A 26849-nucleotide genomic window follows, 5' to 3' on the forward strand; every position below is an offset into this window, starting at 1 on the left:
TTGGCTAAAATAACCCAAATACTAGAGTTAATAATGATAGAGATTAACAATGTAATATAAATTTAAGCATAATCTGATATGAAATTAGCTACAACTAGCCACATGGTGCTCAAAGTAACCCTATAGAAAATGGAATTGGGTGAAGTGAGAGTTGGATAATCTTCATAGTAAAACTTTGAGCAATAATAGGCTAAATAAGTGGACAAAGAAAGATGAAGATTAACAATGTAGTACAACTTTTGTGCACATTTTAAGTCAAGACAAGCTATGCTTTGTACGTATGCTCAAAGTACAAAATCTGGAATTTAAAGTGGATCAAGTGAACATTAAATAATGGTTATGTATAACATTTGAAATAAAATAATTTGTTTTATTGTCAAAAGTGAAAGTAGAAAATAATTGCTTCTCTTTATATATTAGTATTTTTGCAAATTTAAATCTTGAATACAAATGTTTACCCCTGCATCTGTATTCAACATTGACAAATGTGCAGGCTCTTGGGATGGAGTGAATGCATCAATTCACAACTACTCAATCCAGTCCCTTGTACATCCTAATAAGACAATATTGCTTTTCACTTCTCCAGGAAGTGAAGTTCTCTTCAACCGGAATGCAACTGTTTTTGCTTGGGCTAGAGGAATAAACCCCGTAAGTGCTGTATTCAGCATTGGAAAAATGGTCTCTAAGGATGAGTTCTATGAACTCATGGTTTAACAACTTGGACCCACAGCATCTTTGTTATATCCAACATAATCGTAGAATTAAGTTAAAAGTACAGACACTCAATAAATACGTACATTGAGTTACCAACAACTAGTAACGATACTAAAATATATACCTTCCCTTATACAAGGAAATTACGTAAAGAACATACTAAGACAAATACTAAGACTCTAGTCAATAACACTAAAAACATAAGAACTAAATCATAGAAGATAATGGTAGAGAAACAGACATTACATGATATCATCATATCATTACCAAGCTAAATACAATGTCTATATAAACACACAATACTAATAGCAATAGAACATCATCTCTTTTCTGATTCTTTCACTTCTTCTAATAAAACAAAGTCTCACCGTACTCTCGTCTGCACTTACTTTATTTTATACCTTATTTTTATCTCATACATAACAATCTTTCCTCTCACATTGCTCCAAATGAAAGGATCTTTTTTTCGGAGTTTTATTTCCCAATTATGAGACAAGACAAAAAGCCACTACTGATGTTACTACTGTCAAAGGCTCTCAGATCATTGCATTCTCTGGTTTCTCTTCTGATTCAAACATTATCAAGGTTCATCTTTACAATATTTCTGCCTGTCAAGTTGAGATTGATCTGTGTGATCCTCTCATACATGCTATAGAGCCTTATAGTAAAGTCATCTATGTTTGTGCTTATGTAGCTCAGTATGGACAGTTACATGGCAAGGCTGCAGTGTTCTTGAATATTTCAGCTCTGTCTCTAATCCACCCACTACAGTCTTTAATTTATATTGGAGAATGCTTCAACGCTTCCATATTGACCTGTTTTAAGACTATGCTTGACTATTGTTGTTACTGCCAACAGGAGGAACATCTGATTTTGGCTTGCTCCACATGCTCACCTCATCGATTCTAGTGCACCTGAGTAACTCTCCTCAATGAACGGCAATTCAATTTGTCTAGGGACTCTCAATGTGAGAGATCTAGACAATATGATATCAAATCCGTCTTTACCTAAATATCTTCTATGCCAATACCTACGACCCCTCAAACCTCAATTTTTCAACTTGCTCTTCTGGGGACTCACTCTCTACAGATCCAAAAACCTAAAAAAAGGACACACAAACCGATTCCATTGCTTAGATAGCCTTATTATTTTTCTTTCTCTATTTCAGAATATATTTTAAGACCGCGCAGTTTTTTTGCTAGTCATACCAATAAATGAAAAAGATACAGAATAATTTTGTATATTTTTAAGTATAGTTAACTGCAGCTAAGATAATAGTAGATATAACACTATAAAAGTAGTATTTTTGAAGGTATGAATAGATCTGGTTGACTATTAAGTAATATGCAAAGCATAAACATCAGATTAATGTAGCAGTATAATTCACTATGGCTATAGGAGTAGCAACTGTGCCCAAAATAGGTACATAACTGCCATTTTTATGGTCAAAAGCCAATAATTTCTCTGCAGTTTTTGGTAAGATGGCAATATTATTAGCAACATTTTAAAAAAGTAGCATGAAATCTGTTTTTTTGTTGCTGTACAATGTCTCAAATAATCTAGAACGTGTTTGTAAGTAGTAATGACCACTTTAAGTATTGAAATATATGTTTTATTTAATATTAAAGATGTCAAGTTTTACTTGGATTAATTTTTTATGGAAGATGTGAACGAAATAGAAACATAACTGTCATTATTTTTTTTAAACCAAAACTTTTTTTTAAAAAAAGATACACTTCTCTTCTTGTTCACTTTACAATTTTATTTTAATTTAAATTGCATAACGGCATGTAGAACATGTAGAGAATAAAAAAACATAAGGTGTATAAAGAATAAAAAAAAGATAGGGCATATAGAGAAATAAAGAAATAGAAAACATAGAGTATATAAGAAATAAAAAAAACATAAGGTATATAGAAAAGAAAAATAATAATATAGAATACATGGGACATATAGAAAGCATAAAAAATATAGAGTATATAGAGCATATAAAAAATAAAAAATAAAAAAAGTTATAAAATAGAAAGATTGCCCTTTGTAATGCACATATTATTATTGAAAACATAATAAGATGCAATTACGTAGAACTGATTTCCATTTGGTAGGTATTGTATAAGGCCAACTTGATAACAAATATTATCAGCACTTATTACTGCATATGTGAGTTGTGTTTGGCAGCCTGATGAGCTGTTTTATAACCACTGTTTGACAGTTGATACAGATGAGTCGTTGGCAGCCACGTAATGTTCCTTTATTACTTCAACAAAAGCAAGGAAATGAAGAGAGCCAAGTGAATCCTCATGCTGGAAGAAGAATACAACCACACTAACGAGCCAGCTGTAAGCAATTATGTTATGGTTGCTAAAGTAAATAAATAAATATAATGTAAGCAACTTTTAATTTTATATTGAAAAATTATATACTTACTTTCTGTAAGGACAGGTAAATATCACGTAATGATTACTGCGGCCTCTTTCATTTCTTCTTTGTTGATATATGCAAGATAAATACACAGTCAAATTCATCTATAAACAACCAGCAACAACAATCGTATAATCACTAATATCAGAAATCATCAAACCCAAAGTTTGTTGATAGTATCTAGTTAAGGCATCCTTCACACTAGGGCCGTTTACACCTTTTACCAAATCATCATTCAAATGTGCAAATTGATGAAATGGCTCCCACAACTGCGCACCACTAGGATCATTAAGAAGATCTACAGTGAGGGGCAAAAAGAATCGCCTTTTTTTTAAATGCCGAAATCAGCAAACGTAATAGTCTTTCTCTTTTTCTCTTAAATTAACATTTTATGAAATGAACAATCAAACCAAATGCACAAAAAAGATTACTAAAATTTCCACGAATGGATATAAAAACACGGATAATACAATTTGTGCAATCATTGTCTATGAGAGTGTTAAGAATGGCACTAGTCAGGTTGACATTGCCAAAAAAGTAGGCGTAAGCAAAGACGTGATGAAGCGTGTTCTTCAGAGCTACAAAAAAACTGGCTCACATATGGCTGCACCACGACCTGGTAGACCTTTAAAGTTAAATGAGAGAAACAAAAGAGGAATTATGCTTCAGATTAGCCATGATCCAACACCACCAATGAGTACCATTGCTAGAACCTTGCCCACACCAGTTTCTGTAAAAACTTTGAGAAAGTTTCTTTGCAAGACTGTAATATACTCTTGAAAGATGATTCCGAAACCAAAGATTTCGGAAATCTATCATAAAAAGCGATTGCAATAGGCTAAGGAACATCTGCACTGGAAAATGACAGATTGGAATTCCGTCATCTGGTCTGATGAGTCAAAGATCCAGCTCCATGGAAGTGATGGGCGCCAGTGTGTTCTCAGGCCAAACGGCAAGGGCTTTGAGCCCAACTTCGTCTCACCAACTGTGAAGTTTGGAGGTGGCTCCATTATGGTCTGGGGTGCTTCTATGGAAAGGCTGTCAGAGTTTTAGACGTTGTGCCTGGAAATATCGATTCCACAAAGTATGTTGCAACCTTGGAAAGAGCCTACCTCCCTTCTTTAAAGGCATTCAAAGAGAAAGATAGCTGGAGAAGATTTCTACTGCAAGAGGATAATGCTAGCTGCCATGTGAGTGTGCTGACAAGAGAATGGAAAAAAAGACAAGGTGAAGCTTTTGGGCAGCTGGCCACCTCAAAGTTCAGACTTGAATCCAATCGAGCATCTCTGGGCATATCTCAAGCGTAGAGTACGTATGAACAGATATAACCTGTATAGCGTTTATCATTTGAGACAAGTCGTAATTAGGGAATGGAAGTTAATCCCCCAGAAGTATTTGCAAAGTTTGGTCCCAAGCATGAAGAGAAGATGGCAAGCTGTAATAGATGCAAATGGTCATAATACCAAGTACTAAAATAAAGACTCTTCTCTAACATAATAAAAATAAGTGCTTTCAACTTTAATCTGAAGTAGTTTGGGAGCTGTAAGTGCTGTATTTGCTTCTTTTCTTTAAGCATGAAAAATAGATATATTTTGGAGAACATTCGGGATCTTAAAAAAAGGCGATTCTTTTTGCCCCTCACTGTATATAACTTTGTCTAACATATAGCTTGGGCTGAATAAGATCAATTTCGTTCTGGATACTGATGGCCATGTTAATATAGTTATGCAATGTAAATCACTTCACAAGAAAACTGGCATTACGGCCACCCTTGCACTTACACTTGATCAGTTTGGAAAAGATATCAATTACTCTCTCTATTGATCGAGTGGAGTAGCATCGAAGTGGACCTAGCTAGTTGACAATGAATGATATATGCATAAGATAGTGCTGCACTGGTCTGAAGACACTATGAGATATAGTCTTGTTCTGGACATGTTGCAATAAATAGTGGTGCGAGTGTTTAAAATGTCTATTGTTGTTGTTATTATTATTTTTTAAAAAAGGTTGTGATTAGTTTTGTATATAGTAATATAGTGTTAGAGGCATTATGACTTGCACATCCATCTCATCCAGCAACTCCGAAGTCAGCGTCCATTGCAATGTCAGTGCACAACCTTTGACAAGTGACAACACCGCAGTTTTCACAGCCCTGTTTGGTAAGAACGGAACAACAAGAGTGGGAACAATGTACAGAAGAAAGTCAAGCCAATCTACTGCATGAGTGCTGTCAATTATGGAGAAGACATTATCAAAACTGCCTTGGAATAATACTGATATATATGGTCTTGAACTTGTGATACAGTTGCCAATTGTCACAAGACCAGTTCTTGGTATGAAAAATGGGTATTCTGTGGTGGAGAGGGTATCATCTGGATGGGTATAAAAAAATTTTGTCTCCTTGGTAAGGGACACAGTGATCAAGTTGTAAATGTGCTTTCCAATTCCTCTTGCAACTAAATGAAGTTCATCCAGTGCAAAGAAGGAAGATCTGGAGAAAGTTGACAGCTCACTAAAGATGCTTGGTTGGTATATATTTTTTTATCTATTATAAGCAATTATTTAGTACAAGAAAAATCTAATTAAACCGTTATATACTTACAGGATTGCCAGTTTTGAAGTCTTCCAAAGGTCGCAAAGGAGCAGAACTATCTTCAAAGTACATTCTGTGCCATCTGTTGTCTGGGGCTTTTCCCTTTGTTTCGCAGATTCGGCAACCAAACAAACTGGCGTGTGAGCCAATGTGTGTCATGTCAGCCACAGCTGGGATATCACCAAAAGCAAGCAACAAGTGGATCTTGGCATGGCAAACCTCAACTCCATTGCTCTTGATCACCAAGTCATGCACCTCAAGATCTTTTATTTTACTGATGATTGGCATCAGGAAAGAGTCCAAGTGGGTAGGCTTCTTGGGGCCAGGCAAGATTGCCAGTTGCAAGAGATATTCATTTGTGTATCTAAGCTTTTTATTAGTAACTTTTTTTTTGAAATTAATATATTAATTGATTTATTACCTTATTGATAGGACAAGGTTGAATACAACAGCATGAACAATGGTGTACGAACTCTTGCCCTTTTTTTGGTTAATGAAACCATTAGTATACAACCTAATGACAATATCGTCGGGATTTGAGAACAGGCCTTGCTGCATCAACTGCTTGTAACTGTAACCATCGAAAATATTGGTGAGCTGACCAGCTACAGATTCCCGGTTTGCCCTGTAATGGAGGAGTTCTCTTGTAGCTGGATCAGTCAGCATTTGAGAAAACATATCACTGACTGACATGAGCTTCATACTGGCAGATGGTGTTTGACTTTGCTCAGGATCAGTCTTGTATCACAGTTTTCTGTAGTCAATGCAAGGTTTCTGATTGTCATTAATACCATACAATGGGCAACCATTAGGACAGACATCATACTCATAGTCCTTGACGCTTGACTTGGACTTGAGCAAAGCATCAACAGTTTTGCCGTGGCTGATTTTAGCCCCAGGTTCTAAAAAAAAGGAACAACATCACTACATATTAGAAATTTGAAATTAAAATGTAAGATAACATAAATATTCTATTTTACCCAACATAATTTCATTGTAATCTGGAATGATTGTATTAACAAATTGGACAATGTCTCTGTAAGTTGCCCTGGAAATTCTGTGCCGAAGCATCAATTGAGAGAGATGAATACTCATCAACTCGGCCTTTGTAAAGGTATTGCTACCAATTCTGTTGCTATAGTAAATGTGAGCTTCACCCTCACTGTCTTCAAAATGACAACCGCACTTATAAGATATATCCTTGTCAATCTCCATTGCGTTCACAGCATAATATATAATGCATTATTAAATGAGTATTCTGATCACTTTCTAATAATTTACACTGATTATTATTAACTGAATTGCTAACTAATTCATTATCGCCAATAATGTTATTTCTAATATTATTTTGCATTTTAATATCCTCTGCAATATGTTGTGAAATGATATTTGCTGATGCTAAATTGCTTTCATGAACTCTCTTATGGTTCTGAAGCTGATAGTAAGTGTTAAACAACAGGACACATTGATTGCATTTGTGTATTTGTGCAGGTAATCTATCTCTCTGCTGATTGTTGTTGGAAGAAGACATATTCATTGCTTTAGTAAGTATTTAGTATATAAAATAAAACTGTGAAAAAGATTCTAGTGATATCTGTACAACATAAAAGAGAGCTTTACATACTCTTTATCTCAGAACAATTTGTTTATTTTTTATCTTATTTCTTGCAATGATATCACAACAATAGAAATGATGAAGATTGTTGTAAATGAGTATTGACTACTGCTGTAATTGAGAATAAGTCTAAAGGAAATAATATAAGGCCTCAGCTATTCCAGTCAAAGGTGTCTACCGATTACTTTATTATTTAACATACAGGTTTAGCATGCATGATAGTGATTATATTTCATATGATGATGTCACTATAATATGGAATACATCAGTGGATTATTATAAGCATAATTATAACTCATAAACACATTTACTTTCGATGTTAATACTTCATTGGGACTACACATATTTATATAATTCATCATACATTAATTATTCCAAGATCATGTTGCTCTGATTAAGGCTCAGATAGGATCGATTATCTGGCCCCAGTTATATATAATTTTCCCAATCCAAAATAATATAAATAGCAGTAGTAGTTCAGTGTAGGAACCTGGTCAAACTTTGATATAAAATCCTTTCTCAATAAACAAAACCTACACAAGTTCTCACGAATCTTCGTTCCTAATCTCAAATCTTGAATTCTTCCTCTTAAAAACTTCTTCAACTTCAACCACCACAACAATCAAGATCATAAAATCAATGGTACATTTAGTAATTCTTATACTAAATAATACTGTTGCAGATTAATTCTGCTATATATATGAATATTGGGGTGTGGTGATCCAGACACTTGGATGTTGAATTTATCACATATAAAAACATATTCATATTGGGATAGCATATTAGCTATCATCTTGTCAGTATAAAATATATATAAACGATTAAGTAATTAGACCAATAATTATTATAGTTAGTACTGTAGATAATATCTTAAAGAGTGTTAAGATAATTATATCATACTGCCAGGTAAACTCTGTCAGAGCAATATAGAGCTAATCTAGTAGGAAGTTCTAAAGCTCTAGTGTAAAAGAGAAACGAATAGCTAAGAGCTAAAGAAGTATGATTTATGACTTGATGTCATAATTGTAACACCAACACTAGTTAAGCAGTAAATACACTCTAATAACCAAATATAGTAAAGGAAGAAAGCCTTAAGAAACTAAGACGTAATAACAAGAGCAGATTGTATTTTCTTATAAAAAGAGATACTTTTTATTTATGAATAAAGGACAACTGATATATAGTCTCAAAGTATTTCTATATATCTCTATTATGAAATATATTATTTTTCTATTGTTTCGTACCTGAAATATCACATAGGGTAAATATATCAATGCTAATAGATTTTAATGGTAAATTACTTATCAAACTTCATTTTGATCATAATTAGGCTCGAATCTTCTAAACTATTAAAGATATAAATGTCCAAAATGAAAGTATGAGTAAAGTGTATGTTGTAAATGAGTATTGACTACTGCTGTAATTGAGAATAAGTATGAAGGAAATAATATAAGGCCTCAGCTATTCCAGTCAAAGGTGTCTACCAATTACTTTATTATTTAACACACAGGTTTAGCATGCGTGATAGTGATTATATTTCATATGATGATATCACCATAATATGGGATACATCAGTGGATTATTATAAGCATAATTATAACTCATAAACACATTTACTTTCGATGTTAATACTTTATTGGGACTACACACATTTATATAATTCATCATACATTAATTATCCCAAGATCACGTTGCTCTGATTATGGCTCAGATAGGATCGATTACCTGACCCCAGTCATATAATTTTCCCAATCCAAAACAATATAAATAGCAGTAGTAGTTCAGTGTAGGAACCTAGTCAAACTTTGATATAAAATCCTTTCTCAATAAACAAAACCTACACAAGCTCTCACGAATCTTCGTTCCTAATCTCAAATCTTCAATTCTTCCTCTTAAAAACTTCTTCAGCTTCAACCACCACAACATTTTTTTTCATGAACTACCATGAACCCCTCTGCTGAGAACTACCCCGCCGCCAGCATCCCTGCTCATGATGAGGATGCCATGTCCGTCATGACTGAGGAGGACCTCATCGCCAGTCTGAGTGACAACATCTCCTTTGCCAGCTCCACCCCTGGACAATTTGTCGCTCCTTCTCCCCTTTGTCCCTTGGTAGCGAATGCTGCTACAACAGTCTTGTCTTTGTCAGAGAAACTTAGACTAGAACTTCAACAGCATGGAGAGGCTGTCAGCGCTGCTCACGCTATGAATGATGAGCAAGCAGCTGAATTAGCCCTTAATAAGGTCAGACGCATCAAAGAAATGATAGATATAGAAATAGCATGCAGTCAGTACCTTTTGCCTTCTGTGAAAATTATAGAGAAGAGCAGTCGCACTGGATGGTTGACTCTTAATAGAAGAGATCTTCCTAAGTTCCAGTTGGCAGACGATGTGATTAGATCCTTCCTGAATGAAGAGGTCTTTCACTCAGTAGACCACTTCCTTCGCACCTTCCAAAAGGTTATTGAGTCGTCCCTTCAGGACATTGAACTAGTTTGGAAGAGATTTTTGCCGCTCTGCTTGCCTCATAGTGACGATGGATGGGTAGAGATGGATTTGAAGAAGTGTGTAGATTGAAACGTGGCCAAGATCTGCTTTACAGCAAGACATAGATCGCGCTTTGTGACATCCCATTCGGTAAAAGAGGTATTTACCATGGTAATGCTTCCTTCTGAGTCGATTGGAGATTACTCCAAGAAGTTCCTTCAGGCTGTATATGATGCCGGCCTCCCCAAAAACGATGCTCGTGTTGCCGACCGCTTCCTCGCTTCCTTGACTAGGCAAGTACAGACACTCTTGCGGCTCACCATGACCAGATTGGACTTCAATGGCGAGACCAAAAGAGATTGGACTGTGGAGCAGTTGACGCAGATTGGCAGAGACATCCTTGGCAACAACAATCGCATGTATGCCAAAGCTACCCAACTCATTCCTGGTGCCAACATGCATACTGAGAGGAGAATGGATAAGAAGAGAATGGAGGCATACCCTCGCAAGAAGGTGCACTCCAGCAACAACCAGCAGCACCGAATCAGTAAGCCGGAGCATTCCTTCTTCTGCTCGCACCATGGTAAGAATACTACACATGAGTCGAGCAAATGCTTCACCCTGGCCAACAACAAGGCCAAAGTAGCTGCCCCCACCAAGCGCAACCCCTGCAGGCAGTGTGGAGAAAACTACTTCCGTGGCCACGTCTGTAAGGACAGTGAGCCAGTCCTAATGGTCTCGCAGGTCCCTGCCAAGGAGAAGTCTGAGCAAGTGCTCAAGGCGATCCAAGACAGTGTCGACTTGGAACTCGAAGACATGTCTTTCGACTGTAAGTACCTACTTGACAAAATTGAGAGAAGGGTTAAAGCCAATGATGCATTTAATCTAACCACTCCTATTATTGTAGAGAACCACAAACTACTTGGAATGATTGACACTGGCAGTGCACGCACGTTCATTAGTTTACAATGTTTGAATGAAAATTTAAATATAAATAAAACAAATTCATCAAATGGTTCCTTCAATTTCTTGTCAAAGAATAGTGGTACTAAGCGATTGGGAAAAACTGATCCTTTAAATTTTAAATATGTGAATGGAATTACGTTTAAGCATGCATCCGAGGTGTTAGAGTTTAACACAGAATTTAATTTTGATATTCTTCTTGGAAGAGATATCTTAACAAAATTGAACATCGGATTGATTAATGTTGCATACAATATCGAAGGAGAATATATTCATTCAGATAACGCTAAAGACTATGCTGCTGTGTATGAGAATCTAAATATCGATAAAGAGAAAAAGTTTGAACTGGATAATTTGCCAGCTGGTATGGAAACACAGCGAGCAGAATTTATTCAGTCAATTCAGGCCTCACTGGATGAAAATAAGAAAATCCCAGTCGAGTCCTCTTGTCCTTTATCAGAATCTCTAATTAGATTACCCACAAAAGAAGGCGCCACAGCTTATAGACGTCAATATCCTATTCCCCATGCTCTACGACCAACACTTGATAAACAAGTAAAAGAATGGCTTGAGACAGGCACGATTGTCAAGTCCAAGACCAATACTTCCTTCAACAGTCCTATGTTGCTTGTGCCTAAAAGAAACAAAGCTGGAGAGATTCTGAGTCACCGAGTTTGTCTAGATGTGCGATTATTGAATCAGATCCTACCTCCCACATTCAACTATCCAATTCCTAAAATCCAAACGATATTCCAGAATTTGAGTGGAAAGAAATTTTTCACCACATTGGATTTATCGAATGCCTACCATCGTTTCAAAGTTGCACCTGAAGATGTTCATAAATTAACATTCACTCATTTAGATGGGCAACAATATAGCTTCATTAAAGGCTGCTTTGGCTTGAAGATGCTTACATCACAATTTCAACATGTCATGGCAACTTTGTTTGATAAAATTGACTGTGTGCAGAATTTTGTTGATGATTGTATTGTGGCTAGCGAAACATTTGAGCAGCATGTTAAGGATGTAAAAATAGTGATTGATAGATTGACATCGGCGAAGTTGATTCTAAACTCTGATAAATGTGTCTGGTTTCAACATTCAGTGCGATTGCTTGGTTTTGTCGTCAATGAGACAGGCACCAAGGTTGATAAGCGAAAGTTGACAAACGTTGATAAATGGCCTATTCCTAAAACTGCGAAACAAATTCAGCAATTTATGGGTTTGATTAATTACTTCAGAGACTATATTCCCATGATCTCGAAGGTGGCTGAACCTATTTCACGATTAAGTCATGCCAACAATGTAGCTGAGCTATGGACAGATGAGCAGACAAGAAGCTTTAAAGCATTAAAGGACATACTGCATCAGGATTTAATTCTTCATTACGCAGATATGTCACGTGAAATGTATGTGGCCACAGATGCTTCCCTTTATGGAGTAGCCTGCCTGCTTTTTCAGCGCAACGATCAAGGGCGTGATAAGTATATTAGTTTTGTGTCAACTTCCCTGAGCCCATCCCAACGGCGATGGAGTACCACCAAAAGAGAATTGTATGCAGTCGTTTTGGCGCTTGATAAATTCCGTCCATTTCTATGGGGCCGACAGTTCACCATTTTTACTGATCATAAAGCACTCACTTATCTTCACACACAAAAAATTGCTAATCCCATGATAATTGGCTGGATTGAGACACTTCTTGACTTTGATTTTAAGGTGGTCCATATTCCTGGTTTGTTGAATAAACTACCAGACTTGTTGAGTCGCTTGTATCCTCCAGAGGATAGTTACAAGCTGGTGGAGGATGATGGATTGAGAAAAATCAGAACAAAACACTTGCAATCTAAAGATAAAGTTATTATTCGTAAGAAAAAGTACAGTAAGGACAAAGTGCTAAATGTACTTGCTACACAACTCATCGAAAATGTATCAGAGACTTCCGACTATATGTCGCCTCCTGAAGAAAAGCGAAATGGCTTGTTAAAAGAAGCACATTCGTTTGGTCACTTTGGTAGTCAAGCTATGGTGAATGATCTTCACTCTCAAGGATTACATTGGACTAATATATATGAAGAAGCAAAGGAGATTATTCGTTCTTGCTCTGAATGTCAGAAGCACAATATCAGCAAAAGAGGATATCACCCATTGACCAATGTTGTAGCTTTCCGACCATTTAATCATGTTGCAATTGACTTATGCGGTGAATTCCCAGTATCAGAGGATGGTCACACGTATATGCTAGTGTTAGTTGATGTTTGTTCCAAGTATATCATCTTGAGACCATTACCAAACAAAAACTCGACAACAATAGCTAAGGCATTGATAAAAATATTTGGAGATTATGGTTTTCCCAAAGTAATGCAAAGTGACAATGGGTTGGAATTTAGAAATTCTTTAATGGCAAGCCTATTGAAAGAGCTTGGTATTGATCGAAGATATTCAACGGCATATCATCCACAAGGAAATGGTATTGCTGAAGCCAGTGTGAAAGTTGCAGAGAATACTGTACGGAAAATGATGAGAGTGAACAGCAATGACTGGTGTCACTATTTACCAATTGTTCAGCTATGCATAAACAGACATATTCCTCAAAAGACACTGAGTGCACCCTTTTCACTAATGTATGCTTGCAGAGTTAATGTACCTGATGAGTATGGTGATAAAGCAAAATTCTCTCTTCCCAAAAACACAGTAACAATTGATGAATTGGAGAAGCAGATTGAATATATGGATAAAATAATATTCCTTGCCATAAACGAAAGAGTCTTGCGGATCAACGAAGAGTTAAAAAAGAAATACAATCACAAGAACATCTTAATAGACATCCCCAAAGGAACACACGTAAGGGTCAGATTACCACATCGTCCAAATAAATTGGCACCAATCTATGAAGGTCCTTATACAGTGGTTCGAAGAAATAAAGGAGGATCGTATGAACTAAAGGATGAGCAAGGAGAATTGTTGCACCGAAATTACACACCCTCAGAACTCAAGATGGTTACCATCGATGAATCTACAATTGAGAATGAGCTCTATGAAGTTCAAGACATTCGCGATCATCGTGATGCTGCTGGTGAAAGAGAATATCTGGTAAAATGGGTTGGTTATGGTGAACGGGCAAACACATGGCAAATGGCTAACGATTTTACCAATCCCACAATAATAGAAAAGTATTGGAAGAAGGTCAGAGAAATCGAACGTTTAGAGAATGAGAGAGCCACGGAATTAGTGAATAAGAGTGCAGCCTCATTAAAGAAAACAGTTCAAATTCCAAGACATGATGGTAAAATAAAAAGGAATCGCATTGAAGAGTACAATGGAAGTAAGCTTCCTACCGCACTGAGTAGAGAAGAAAGAATGTCCAAAAGAAGAGCAACAAAAAATTTGATAAAATAAACACGTAATCCACGGAGCTGAGTTTACAGTGCAGATCTCTTGAAGTATAAAAAAAAATTATGAGCGTAATTGACCCAAATGAAATTGAGCAATTCGACAAATTAATAAATAGTTAAGATGAGATGTTTTGCCGAATCAACAAAAGGTATTGTTGAATCTGGTGGAGGATAATGTTGTAAATGAGTATTGACTACTGCTGTAATTGAGAATAAGTCTGAAGAAAATAATATAAGGCCTCAGCTATTCCAGTCAAAGGTGTCTACCGATTACTTTATTATTTAACACACAGGTTTAGCATGCATGATAGTGATTATATTTCATATGATGATATCACCATAATATGGGATACATCAGTGGATTATTATAAGCATAATTATAACTCATAAACACATTTACTTTCGATGTTAATACTTCATTGGGACTACACACATTTATATAATTAATCATACATTAATTATCCCAAGATCACGTTGCTCTGATTAAGGCTCAGATAGGATCGATTACCTGACCCCAGTCATATAATTTTCCCAATCCAAAACAATATAAATAGCAGTAGTAGTTCAGTGTAGGAACCTGGTCAAACTTTGATACAAAATCTTTCTCAATAAACAAAACCTACACAAGTTCTCACGAATCTTCGTTCCTAATTTCAAATCTTGAATTCTTCCTCTTAAAAACTTCTTCAACTTCAACCACCACAACAGAAACAATTGAGGATAGAACTGGATATCCGATATACAGAAGAAGAGAGGATGGGCAAAAAGTGAAGAAAAAGCTGTACATGCTGGATAACAGATAGGTGATTTCTCATAACTGATATATATGTGCCAAATACAATGCCCATATCGATGTCAAAATTAGTTTCTCATTTCATGTTGTAAAATATTTATATAAATATGTTTACAAAGGCCACAACCAAGCAATAGCAAGAATTGAGCCTGCGATTCCTGCTACTGATTCTTCATCTACAACACAGCCACAGCAAGAAGAAGCAATCAACAAGATCAATGAATATCTGAATGTCTGATATGTCTCTGCCTCTGAAGTAGTTGGCAAATCTTTTCATTCAAGCTGCATCAAGAGTTCCCTTTGCATTAAAGATTGGCAATACATCATAAAAACTTGCAAGAGGTGTATTACATGTATTCAATGAACTTGGCGGTTTTGTCTCAAGTCAATGTAAACACAACATTGACATCGTGTTTATTTTATAATGCTGAGAATACAGACTCGCATCAGCACTTGTATAAAAACTTTCTTCAAAATTATGTCTGGCATGCCAAGAAATATGTGTGGATTTGGCATAAGTGTTATGAAACAGGAACAATTGAAAGAATGTATGCTGTTTCTCCACGAGACCCAGAAAAATACTTTCTGAGAATTTTGTTATTGAATGTTTATGGCACTAAAAGCTTCCAGAATTTGCATACTGTCGAAGGTGTCTTGCACAAAACCAATCAAGCAGCATGCCGGGCCCTGGGGCTGTTAATTGATGACACAGAATGGACAAACTGTATGGAAGAAGCAGTTGCTTACCAGTTGCCCTCTTCTCTAAGACAATTGTTTGCAGTCCTTCTGGTGTTCTGTGAGGTGTCAGACCCCTTTGCTCTCTGGACGTTCTTCAAATCTACTATGGTAGAGAATTACTTGCACACTGAAAGATTGCAGCAAGCCAATTCAGCTCTGAAGCCTGCACAAGAAATGTATGATACGTGTTTATGGGACATTGAGAGTCATATGTCTGCCAACTCTCTGTCCCTTGCAGCCTTTGATAGGTTTGTCCTCCCTTCTCCACCAGCTGATATCTACAAAGAGTTTTGGAAGACAGAGATTAGAGACACTAATCTAGTAGCAACATGATCTCTGTTGTGAAGCTCTCCAGTTACCTGATCTAGACAATTTTGTGTTCAATCAAGAGCAGAAAGACGTATATGACACAGTTATAGAAGCAGTTGATGCACCTCCAACCACACCAAGACTATTTTTTGTTGATGGACCAGGTGGAATGGGTAAAACGTTTGTTTTCAATTCCTTGCTGAATAAAGTCTGTCAACAGGGAAAGTTTGCTCTTGCTGTTGCTACAAGTGGAATAGCCGCATTGCTCTTAGATGGTGGTCAGACAGCCCACTCCAAATTTAAAATACCTATCAATGTCAACACAAACTCAATGTGTGCCATCCCTGTCACTTCCCAGACTGCCAAGCTAATCAGAGAAGCCGAAATGGTAATCTGGGATGAAGCTTCCATGATTAGTAATGATATATTCAATGTTTTAAATCATATGATACAAGACATCATGAAAACTGTAGACCTGTTACTCAAAACAGTTCCATTTGGTAGCAAGCTTTTTGTCTTTGGTAGAGATTTTTGCCAAACTTTACCAGTAATTCCCAGAGCATCAAGATCTCAGATTGTCTTGCAGTGCGTAAATCGAGCAAAAGCATAGAAGCATGTCAAAACACTTCCCTTGAGAAAAAAAAAACATGCGAATCGCACAAGCAAGTAGCCAAAAAGAAAGAAGTGACCTCCAAAAATTTGCTGCATTTCTCTTGCGTGTTGGAAGTGGTGTCGTCCATACAATCGGTGATGAAAACACGATTCCTGTCCCTTCTGAGATGCTTATTAAAAGCCGTAATCTCCTCCATCTGACAAGTGCTGTATTCCCCAACCTTTCTACCAATGCTATTGTACCCAGTTTCCTCATGGGTCGCGCAATCCTCACCCCCAAAGAATGCAGACATCAAAACAGTAAATGACCTGCTTCTTGATCAATTTCCTAGCAATGCCTGAGAAATCAAAAGTGCAGACCAGAGCATAAGTGAACAAGACCTATTGGCATATCCAGTGGAATTATTGAACTCCATTAATCCTGGATCTCTACACTCCACAGCTTATGACTAAAACAAGGATGCCCAATAATGCTTCTTCGGAACATTGATCCTAAAAACGGTCTATGCAATGGTAATCAATTAATTTGCAATTCATTCCGCATACATATACTTAAAGCAACAATTGTCACTGGTGCTCACAAAGAAAAGGTCGTACTTATTTCAAAGATAAAGCTCAATTCATCTACATGTACTTCTTCTGTCGAGTTCCAATGATGTCAGTTTTCAGTCCATCTTGCATTTGCAATGACAATCAACAAAGCTCAAAGACAAACTCTTGACAGTGTGGGTCTATATTTTCCAGCTCCAATGTTTTCCCATGGCCAACTCAACGTCGCCCTTTCACGTGTGAGAAAGCCATCTGGAATTAAAATAATGATTGACACATTATCTAACAATACCTTGTCACAAGATACAGTATTCACAAAAAACCATTGTGTACAAGAAAGTCTTCAAGACCAATTGATTTTCTCTCTCTTCTTTTTTTATATATTTCTCTCTTTATAACTACTCACATTTAATATATTTTAAAATTTTAATATCCCAAAAAAAAACTAACAAAAACTAATCAAAAATATTTCTGCCCTTTATATCTTTTTCTTTTTCACTCTTTATAACTACACATAATAAATAAATTTTGCACCTTTATATACTCAAAGCAGTGACCTAATATATTGATTTAATCATAATGACGCGTGACATAGGTCTTTGTTGTAGGGCCTATTACATAGAACTTATAATAGGGCCAAATGGGGTCCCCTCCCAAAGGGAGGGGGGTTGCTCTCCCCTTTAGAGGAGAGAGAAGCGGAGTACCTAGTATGTATTTAAAATAATGACTAGGGGAGCGGTGCTCCCCCCCCCCTTTGGGGGGTCCCCCCCCCTCCCCCCTCCCTTTGGGGGGGCCCCAGAGCCTACCGGAAGTTAATATAAAACCCTTCCCTATTGGAAGTCTAAGTATCGTATAGCACAATTAATAGGAACATTTTATTTGAGTGAATTATATGAAAAGAAAGGATATGTATAGATGTTTTATTATTCAAAAAAAAATTGGTTAGATGAGTTTATAGTGTATGTTATATATAATTTTTTACTAAATGTCAAAGACTTCCTTAAATACAACATTGTCTGTAAATACAGTATTTGCCGTTTCGTTGGAATTTGCTGGTGTATCAAGCATTATCTTGATTGTAGAAGGTTTTCTGACCCGGGATAGAGCAACATACAGCTGGCCATGGGAGAATACTGGGGCAGGGAGATATAATCCAACACTCTTAAGAGTTTGACCTTGTGACTTGTTTATTGTCATTGCGAATGCAAGACGAACTGGAAATTGGAACCACTGGAATTCAATTTCACTATTTGATCCAGATGGATTAAGCTTTATTCTTGGAATAAGAGATACTTGCCCGGCATTTGATCCAGTCACAATTGTTGCTCTGATGACAGATGTTCCAAAAGAGTTGCAAATCAGACGTGTACCATTACAGAGGCCGTTTTTTGGGTCAAGATTGCGAAGAAGCATGATAGGACATCCTTTTTTTAAGGACAGTGAGTGAGGTGGTAGGGATCCAGGATCAATGGTATTTAGTAGCTCAACTGGATATGTCAACTGACCATCTTCATCAATTCCCTGGTCGATGCTCTTAAACTCTCGTGCCTCTCCAGGAAACTGGCTCAGAAGAATATCATTGAGTTTCTTGACATCTTTATTCTTAGGAGTAAGCAAAGCACGGCCCATGAGGAAATGAGGGTTGGCTGCATTAGAGGAGAGATCATGGAAAACTGCTTTGGCCAGATCAGCAGGATTACATCCAGAAAGTAACATATGGGGCGGAATTGGGATGGTGTCATCACCGCCTGTTGTGTGGGCAGAACCACTACCAACTTGCAAAAGAAATGCTCCAAATTCCCTAAGCTCTAATGTTTCTTGTTCATTATTTGCTTGGGCAATTCGCATGTTTGTTGTAAGCCACAAGGTTTTTACATTTCTCCATGCAGATGCTTTCTTGATACATTGGCTTACAACCTGAGCTCTTGTTGCCTTGGGTATAACAGGAAGGACCTGCCAAAAATCGCCTCCAAAGACAAACAACTTCCCTCCAAATGGAACGTTTTCAAGCAATGGATCGACAGTCTTCATTATATCTTGCATGGATCTGCTTACAGTATTAAAAACATCTTTACTAATCATAGAAGCTTCGTCCCAGATAACCAATTCCGTTCTTCTAATAAGTTGTGCCGTTTGCGAGTTTGCGTTGATGGAGCATAAGGAGTTAAGATCAACTTGCACTGGAATCTTAAACCTGGAATGTGCTGTACGCCCACTGTCTAGCAGCAATGCAGCAATTCCACTTGTTGCTACTGCAAGAGCAATTTTTCCTTGTTGGCGAGTTTTTTGAAGCAAGGCATTAAAGACAAATGTCTTTCCCGTCCCACCTGGACCATCGACAAAGTACAATCTTGAGGCTCCCACGTTTTCTTCAATTGCACTTAATACTGTTGTATAGATACGTCTTTGTGAATTATTGAATGTCAATGTATCTGGATCTGGCAAAAGCTGGGCTTGATCACATAAATCTTCTTGTTCTTGTATGATGGCTTGAACATCTTGCCCATTTGGGCTAAAGTGCTGGATGTCAGGCATTGGTGGAAGAACAAATCCAGTGAACAACATGAGAGACATAGAGTTGGCAGATAGATGACTTTCGATATCCCATAAACATCTGTCAGACATATCTTGTGTGGGGGCTAACGCAGGAATTCCACTACTTTCTCTTGCCAAATGAAGATAATCTTCAATCATAGAATCGCGATGAGCAAGCCACAAAGAGAAAGGATCTGATACTGCACAGAAAATCAAAAGAATAGCAAAGAGTCTTCGTAAAGAAAATGGGATCTGATGAGCTGCTGCCTCTTCCATACAGTTACTCCACTCATCATCATTCAAAAGTAATCCCAGAGCACGACATGCAGCTTGGTTTGTTTCATACACACATCCTTCTACTGTACGTATGTCTTCAAAGCTTTTGGCCCCTTTAACATTATGCAGCAGTAATCGTAACGAATATTTTTCAATATCTCTCGGAGACACTATGTAAACTCTGCCAATCGTTCCTTTATCAAACCTCTTACGTGCTGTCCATTTTTGTTCTTTTGTATTCCATACATAAAGAGAAGGAAAGTCGACGTAAAGAAGTTTTTCAGATGATGGGTGTGTAGCATTATAGTCGAAATATCCCATTAAAGTAGTGTTTTTTCTGGAATTTGCAACATCCTCTGGGTTAGAAGATGGATTATAATATACGGGTTGGGCATTTTCCAGATGGATTGAAAGTCGTTGATGGCTGGGATACTCTTGATGAAGCTTGAAAGAAAATATTCTCCAGCATGCTTCAGAAGCAGAGACATACCGAGCATCAAGAAACTCATTAACTTCGTTTACATGCTCTTGTTGTTGTTGTGGAGCGGAATTGGTGGGTGTAGGCTGCACATGGGCCATTGCACGGTCATGTCCTTTATATACATATTTGTAGAGGTATTTTACGGCAGAAACAGAGGTGCTAATCTCAACATTTATATGAGCATTGTATTTTGCACATATGTATCTATTGTGTGGAACAACCCATCCATTATCCATGATCTTTGGCCCTCTTCTAATAACTCTTCCATTTCGACTGCATTGATAAATAGGATATCCATTTCCACCATCGCTAGTCTCATTGCAAAGCTTTTTAGGATAATTCTTTGAACAGATCCCATTCTTCATGCATGGTGCTTTTGGATATTTCTTTCCGCATGGGCCATGCATCATGCATTTTTTTACTGTTTCATATGCCAATGGCTCAGTTTCAGGATCTGGGATTTCAGCCGAAACTATTCTGTCAAAATCTTCTATTGTTTTTGGTTTATCTTGTGGTCGCAAAATCAAAAGAATGTGGGCATGAGGAAGTCCGCGCTTTTGGAATTCAATGACATATATAAAGGCCAAAACTTTCCCCAGAATATTTTTTTTGTAAGGTTAATCATGAGCTCTTTGAGCTTCATATTGAAAACCCGAGAACAAAGATCTGGTCTGTCATTAGCTTTTTGCTCAGCCAACAGGGAATTTGTGATTTCTGGCCACTTTGAATTGCAAGTGAAAGTTATGAACAAATCAGGCTTGCCAAAACGACGCACAATACTCATTAAATCTTGATAAAGTTGAGCCATATACCGGGGGCTACCAATAAAAGAAGATGGAAGAATAACTCTCTTTCCAAGATTTGCAAGATTACAATCGTTATGGATAACAGCATCCTGAATTCCACTATAAAGATCTACATGGAGACGATTTTGATTGCTGGTGATGAAGTGCAGCCGATCGTGCTCAACTTTGGCATACATATCAACAATATATTGTTGAAAGAGACGGCCAAAAAGATGGAGGAGGTGCTGTGTGTTGTGTCGATACATCAAACGGTTTGAGTACCATTGCATTACTGTGACATGCTCTCCTGACAATGAGCTGGCATCAATGGTCCAACCATCTTCACCATGTGGAAAGAGTAGCACATAGTGTAAAGCATCATAAGATCGGTTGTACTCATTGATGTTCTGTTGGAAGTTGGCTCTGGTGTGCAGCACAATGTCTCTTGAAGTACCCTCTTCATTATTCATAATAAGAACTGCTATTTCACTTGCAGTTGGAGCATTGTACCGTCTTTGATCCCGAGGCCCCTCAGCTACTAAACGCAAAGTGAGATCTATAGATTGTCCCTTTTCCCGAGAAATTCGATCCATTGTTCTGAAGAGATGTACGAATAGATTTGTTTCCATAAGAATGGACTGAATCTTCTCCAAAACACTTCTCTCCAATTGTGGGGAATGGTACTGTCTTTGATCTATCTGAGCAGCACTATCATAAATATAGATCTGAGCGAATTTTGGGTGAGCAATATCAGATTCTGTCACTGGCAAAATAGATCCAATTCTATGACAAATTGTTCCGTGAATCCGGAAGTTGTATGCCCCATTGATATTGTTGCCAACAGATGTATCAATTTTAGCTCCCAAAGAAGTAAAGCTCATTGTACTATTATAGCTTCGAATGTTTTCAAGAAACTTCTTTCCATCACGTGTTCTATAGTTCAAAAGCTCAGCAATTCCTGTAGGTGTTGGCTCAATTTGGGGGAGAACATGCTTTCCTTTGTTACAACACATAGAGAACGTGGGGCTTCTTAAAGAAGAACGACTGTTTTTTTCATGTGCCCACATCATTGCCCCACAAAATCGACACTCGATATCCATATCTCCCCTGTTATCAACTGCTGGTTCTGAAATAGCTGGAAGTCGGGCAATATTATTCAAGCCTCTGCCTCGATTTCTAGATCCTCTTGCTCTGCTACTGTTATTGTTTGGACAAAATCTGCTTGTAATTTGGCGATGATCAGTTCCATTACAGTGAGGACAATGGGGTAAAATTGATCCTCTATTCACAGTTGAAATCTCCTCGACTTCTTCTTCTCTTCCAGTCACTTCTTCGTCAGATAAAGTGACCTCGACTTCTTCTTCTCTTCCAGTCACTTCTTCATCAGATGAAGTCTCCTCAATCTCTTCTTCCATGACTGCTTCAAGAACTTCAGTAATAGTCTCATTTGCGAGTGGAAATTCAGTCAACTCAGAAACTGAAATAAAAGTCGATGTTTCTATGTCCAAATTTTGGTCTTGGACAGGCTCACTTCTTATTCTCAAGGCAGCAGCTATTTTTTTATAAACACATTTATTATTAAAAAATATATATAACACTTGCAGTAATACGCATAAGTGTATAAATAAATAGTTACTTTGGCTACTTTCTGCAGGATATTCATCTACATTAGTTCTCTTTTGAGGAATGTGGAGAGAAATGTTCTTTGGGTTCATGAGACATTGCTTATGAGTACTTCTGCTATGTCCAAGCATATGGCAAGCAGCACAACGATGTTGAGTAGATGACATTTTATTTTTCGGTTTTTTTTTTCAAAGTTAGAGTTTGGTTTGATAGTTATATAAGTTTTTTGGCAATAGTTTGTAAAATAAATTCAAGGGGTTAATATCTCGGTATACCATGTGACATAGTAATGTCAGGAGCGGATTGGAATTGGCACTCAGTTCCAATCCTACCCAATCAGAAACAACTACTCCAACCGCAGTAGTTGGGTGAGCAAGGCCAAGAAGAAGAAGACAACCATTGCTCAGCAAGATACTGCAGCAAAAGGACTTAGCTAGAATATAGGATACTGCGGCATCTTATAAATTAATATAAATATCATAAATATTATCACAAATAAACATTATCTTTATCTTCATATTTCATTCTATCTTATTATCTTATTGTGTGACTTCTCGCACATTACAGTAAAAGTGCTAGATTTTAGATGTGAATAAATGTTTTACAGGCAAATTCGTATATCACGTGATGCTGCTAATTTTGATTGATTTTAGATATATAGAAGTTCTAATTATAACATTTCTATAATAAAATCATAAATATAAGTTTTCATTTTTATCATTTTTATCTAAAAAAAAAAACATCCATCAATTCTTTAAACATGACATTAATTAAGAGTGTATGAATTTTTAAATTACTTTTATTTCGCAAAGTATAAAATACATTTTAATGCTTCTATGATAAGAGTCTAGCAGATTTCCATCTCTGTGAGAGCATGGAGTAAGCTTCCCATGATTCTTGAAATCTAGCAAGAGAGATATTCTTGTCAGCAGCATTTCATTCAAAATTTTTCAATAGACTTCTTTTCTGGATAGCTGTCAGATCACCCCGGACTGGAATCTTGTCACCATTGCCAATGCATATGGCAAAGGCTTTTTTGATTACCCTGCAAGAAATTTCAGCTGCTGCATGATACATTTGAACAGAAGCTTGCAGGTCATCTCCAGTGCAATGGATCTGCAAAGCAGACTTTATAGCCAATGCTGTAAACAAGCATGTCCTTCTGCGAGAGTCTATCCCAGATTTCTCAATATCTTGGGTGACTTTGCTGATATCCTCTTAAACCATTTCATTTCCAAGAGCTGGTAGAAGAGTGTTAGGCTCTTGGGTAATGCTACTCTGGTTTGCTTGTGAGCTATTGATTTGAGCCCGGAGTTCAGCTACAGTAGCCTCAAGAGCTTCTATGCGAGATTTTGAGTTGAAGTTTTGGCATTGCATCTTTGTGTAAAATAAAAAAAAGATGGAAGGAAAAACAAAATTTGATTCTGACAAGAAAAAATTCTTCTTATTATTCACAGTCATAATCATGCAATATATTGCATGAATTTACAATGTTCAGTATTAAATAAATAATATAAAATTAAAATATAAATTCACATTAATATAACATTATTTTTTCCTTGTAACCTTCATCTTAAACCTTTTTATTATCACTTACAGTCCAGACTATTGTCTTAAAAAAACCTCGAATTAAGATAAATAACAGCAATCTGATTACCCAAACATCTGGAGAGAGCAATGACGAATTTAATGTCAATTTTTCCAATTTCGAGTATGAAGCCAACCTGGCTAGATATAATAATATTTCTAGACCCTTCGCAACTCTTGCCAATGCCGAGGACTTGTCCAGTGATGGGCAATACGACTTAAGAGATTTTGTATTAGAAGAAAACATCTTCTCTCATGCAAGATTAATGGATGTAGACATTGATTTCAATCAAGATATATCTACAGATATCGAGTCTCCACTTGGTAAGAGAAAAAACAGTCCCTTAAACTAGTCTAATGAGCTTCTAAAAAATGCTAATCACATAAATATATATACAAAAGAAGTTGGTCCTGTTTACTTCTGTGTCCGCAATGTCGTTGAACATAGAGAGTCATTAAACCAACCTGAAAGTGTTGAAAGTGACTGAAGCAAGTCTCCTCGAGTTCCTTCTTACGAGCCCAGTAGTTATGCAGAGGCAACTAGTATGGAATTATTCTCTATGTTTGTTGAGAATAATATATCTCGCAATGTTTTTGACAAGTGTGTCAAGATTGTGAATAAGTACATAATGGAACGCGGTTTATGCAAGTATATATCCGTTATTAATTATTCATAACTTGTAAACTTACCAACATTATAGCTGTCATAAATGCACTCATGTCACACTACAAGATGAACACTCATCTTAAGAGGGAGTATACTGTCCGTCCTGTGACATACAATATGTGCCAGGAAGTCTGTATCTGCTTTGACACTGTAGAAGCTGGTCAGTATGAAGATGAGGAAGTGCAGTGCCCTCACTGTAATAGCTGATGGTTCCAAGATGAGAGAGGCACTTTAATTCCTGTGCAGACCTTCCAGCTTGTGCCTCTCTCTGAACAATTACGATTTAAGCTTGGTAATGCCCAGAAACAAACCAAGATGGCATATGGCAGAAACCATCTTTCAGATAAAGTTGGTTGTACAACATCTGTTATCCTCGATGGTAATGCTGTCAAACGTTTGGTTCAGAGTGATGTTATTGATCAGAATGATATTTTGATATCAATGTTTGTTGATCAATTCAATCTTTTTGATAATTCAAAAATGTCAGCAACTGTTGTGCATGTTATCAATCTCAGTATTTATCCAAAACTAAAGTACAATATTAGAAGCTATACATAAATTTCTAATCAATTATACTTAGATATGAGAGAGAAAATATGATTCAGCTGGCAATCATTCCTGGGCCTAAACACCCAAAAAAACATAGCATCTTTTCTTGAACCAATTGTAGAAGATTTGCATATGTTGCAGACTTTTGGTCTGAGAATTCAGACGATTTCTGGGCAAGTGAGTGTCAAGGTTCATCTTGTCATGGCAACTGGCAATAATCCGGCCGTGTCAGACTTGATGAACCTGACCCACTATAATTCTTTCTATGGGTGCCAAGCCTGCATTTCTAAGGGTATTCCTTGATTTCACACCATGTGTTTCGTTGGCAAGGAGGTACCTGCTTCTATGAGAGCTGTGGAGAGTCTCCATCACTTTGAAGGAAACGTAAGTACATGATAAATGAATAATTGAAATATTAATACCTTCTTTTTAGAGATACGGTGTCAATGGTCCCAATGTTTTTAGGAATCTCCACACATTGACAAGTCCTGCTTTTTTTGGGCTTGACGAGATGCATCTCATTGGCCATGGGATCAGTCATCAGCTATACAATGCATTGAATGGCGAATTTAATATGAGTAACAAGACTGAGAACAATAAAGTCTAACAGGCCGTTCTTGACCAGCAGCAACAACAACAGCACCAGGATGAACAGGATATCATATACACATTTGCTTTGCATGTTGGACTTGACAAGATTGACAGCTGTATTGGCAAGTCCAGACCAGACATCTCAGCAAACTTCACTGGCATCTGGAGATTGCTGAAGGAAACAACCAGCAGACAGAAGGCAGTCAACTAGCTCGGCTTCCTTCTGTTTGTTATACCAACAGTTGTGGTCCATAAGTTTGTTCTTATCAGAATCAGACATGCTGTTTTGGACCTAGTCTTAGCATGCTCTATTGCTCAGCAATGGGAAGTGACAGAAGAAGAAATCCATGCCATGGAAAGATAAGTCAGTCAAATACATTCTAAACAATATTTTAACCATCTTTATAGAGTCATTGGTCACTGGCATTCCTTCCTTCATTGTGAAATCCAAGAAAGAAGGTTAAAACCTACTATATTTGTAATAAACCAGCACATGCTAGTTCATCTTGGTTACATGGTGAGGGAGATGGGTCTATTATAGGTGTATATCTGCCATCTAATCAAACTTA

General features: G+C 37.0%; 9 protein-coding genes across 9 annotated transcripts; 7 read left to right on the forward strand and 2 right to left on the reverse strand.

Annotated features, from left to right (window-relative positions):
• Positions 1–450: 450 nt before the first annotated feature.
• PHYBLDRAFT_147509 (hypothetical protein) lies at positions 451–1623 on the forward strand (the record flags this gene model as incomplete). Its single annotated transcript, XM_018431880.1, has 2 exons — positions 451–708; positions 1207–1623. 2 exons carry the CDS (start codon positions 451–453, stop codon positions 1621–1623), a joined length of 675 nt encoding a protein of 224 aa, XP_018289790.1.
• Positions 1624–5148: 3525 nt separating this feature from the next.
• On the reverse strand, positions 5149–6943 carry PHYBLDRAFT_72820 (hypothetical protein; the record flags this gene model as incomplete). The annotated part of the gene is made up of 6 exons (XM_018442726.1): positions 5149–5647; positions 5738–5861; positions 5911–6092; positions 6150–6449; positions 6525–6630; positions 6709–6943. The coding sequence occupies 6 exons, from the start codon at positions 6941–6943 to the stop codon at positions 5149–5151; spliced, it is 1446 nt and encodes a 481-aa protein (XP_018289791.1).
• A 2344-nt stretch (positions 6944–9287) lies between these two features.
• PHYBLDRAFT_147512 (hypothetical protein) lies at positions 9288–9920 on the forward strand (the record flags this gene model as incomplete). Its single annotated transcript, XM_018431881.1, has 1 exon — positions 9288–9920. The coding sequence occupies one exon, from the start codon at positions 9288–9290 to the stop codon at positions 9918–9920; it is 633 nt and encodes a 210-aa protein (XP_018289792.1).
• A 321-nt stretch (positions 9921–10241) lies between these two features.
• PHYBLDRAFT_159340 (hypothetical protein) lies at positions 10242–10853 on the forward strand (the record flags this gene model as incomplete). The annotated part of the gene is made up of 2 exons (XM_018433968.1): positions 10242–10663; positions 10738–10853. A coding segment is annotated over exon 1 (416 nt), but the record flags the coding sequence as incomplete, so codon positions are not given.
• Positions 10854–13280: 2427 nt separating this feature from the next.
• On the forward strand, positions 13281–14153 carry PHYBLDRAFT_159341 (hypothetical protein). The gene is made up of 3 exons (XM_018433969.1): positions 13281–13339; positions 13438–13880; positions 13943–14153. The coding sequence occupies exons 1-3, from the start codon at positions 13327–13329 to the stop codon at positions 14003–14005; spliced, it is 519 nt and encodes a 172-aa protein (XP_018289794.1). The 5' UTR covers positions 13281–13326; the 3' UTR covers positions 14006–14153.
• A 2519-nt stretch (positions 14154–16672) lies between these two features.
• On the forward strand, positions 16673–17090 carry PHYBLDRAFT_147515 (hypothetical protein; the record flags this gene model as incomplete). The annotated part of the gene is made up of 2 exons (XM_018431882.1): positions 16673–16937; positions 16996–17090. 2 exons carry the CDS (start codon positions 16673–16675, stop codon positions 17088–17090), a joined length of 360 nt encoding a protein of 119 aa, XP_018289795.1.
• A 1077-nt stretch (positions 17091–18167) lies between these two features.
• On the reverse strand, positions 18168–23053 carry PHYBLDRAFT_170415 (hypothetical protein; the record flags this gene model as incomplete). The annotated part of the gene is made up of 4 exons (XM_018436338.1): positions 18168–18400; positions 19403–19513; positions 21352–22815; positions 22900–23053. The coding sequence occupies 4 exons, from the start codon at positions 23051–23053 to the stop codon at positions 18168–18170; spliced, it is 1962 nt and encodes a 653-aa protein (XP_018289796.1).
• Positions 23054–23646: 593 nt separating this feature from the next.
• On the forward strand, positions 23647–25698 carry PHYBLDRAFT_72816 (hypothetical protein; the record flags this gene model as incomplete). The annotated part of the gene is made up of 7 exons (XM_018442725.1): positions 23647–23664; positions 23731–23765; positions 23861–24130; positions 24532–24797; positions 24876–24953; positions 25175–25336; positions 25358–25698. The coding sequence occupies 7 exons, from the start codon at positions 23647–23649 to the stop codon at positions 25696–25698; spliced, it is 1170 nt and encodes a 389-aa protein (XP_018289797.1).
• A 303-nt stretch (positions 25699–26001) lies between these two features.
• On the forward strand, positions 26002–26535 carry PHYBLDRAFT_72815 (hypothetical protein; the record flags this gene model as incomplete). Its single annotated transcript, XM_018442724.1, has 3 exons — positions 26002–26073; positions 26123–26290; positions 26395–26535. 3 exons carry the CDS (start codon positions 26002–26004, stop codon positions 26533–26535), a joined length of 381 nt encoding a protein of 126 aa, XP_018289798.1.
• Between the last annotated feature and the right edge of the window lie 314 nt (positions 26536–26849).

This window comes from Phycomyces blakesleeanus (assembly GCF_001638985.1).
Source record: "Phycomyces blakesleeanus NRRL 1555(-) unplaced genomic scaffold PHYBLscaffold_15, whole genome shotgun sequence".
NCBI lineage: Eukaryota > Fungi > Mucoromycota > Mucoromycetes > Mucorales > Phycomycetaceae > Phycomyces > Phycomyces blakesleeanus.

Excerpts from the sequence above, each read along its gene's own strand:
- PHYBLDRAFT_159341 (XM_018433969.1), top strand. Across the intron at positions 13,881-13,942 it reads CTGCTGGTGAAAGAGAATAT|CAATCCCACAATAATAGAAA; the intron begins CTGGTAAAATGG and ends TAACGATTTTAC.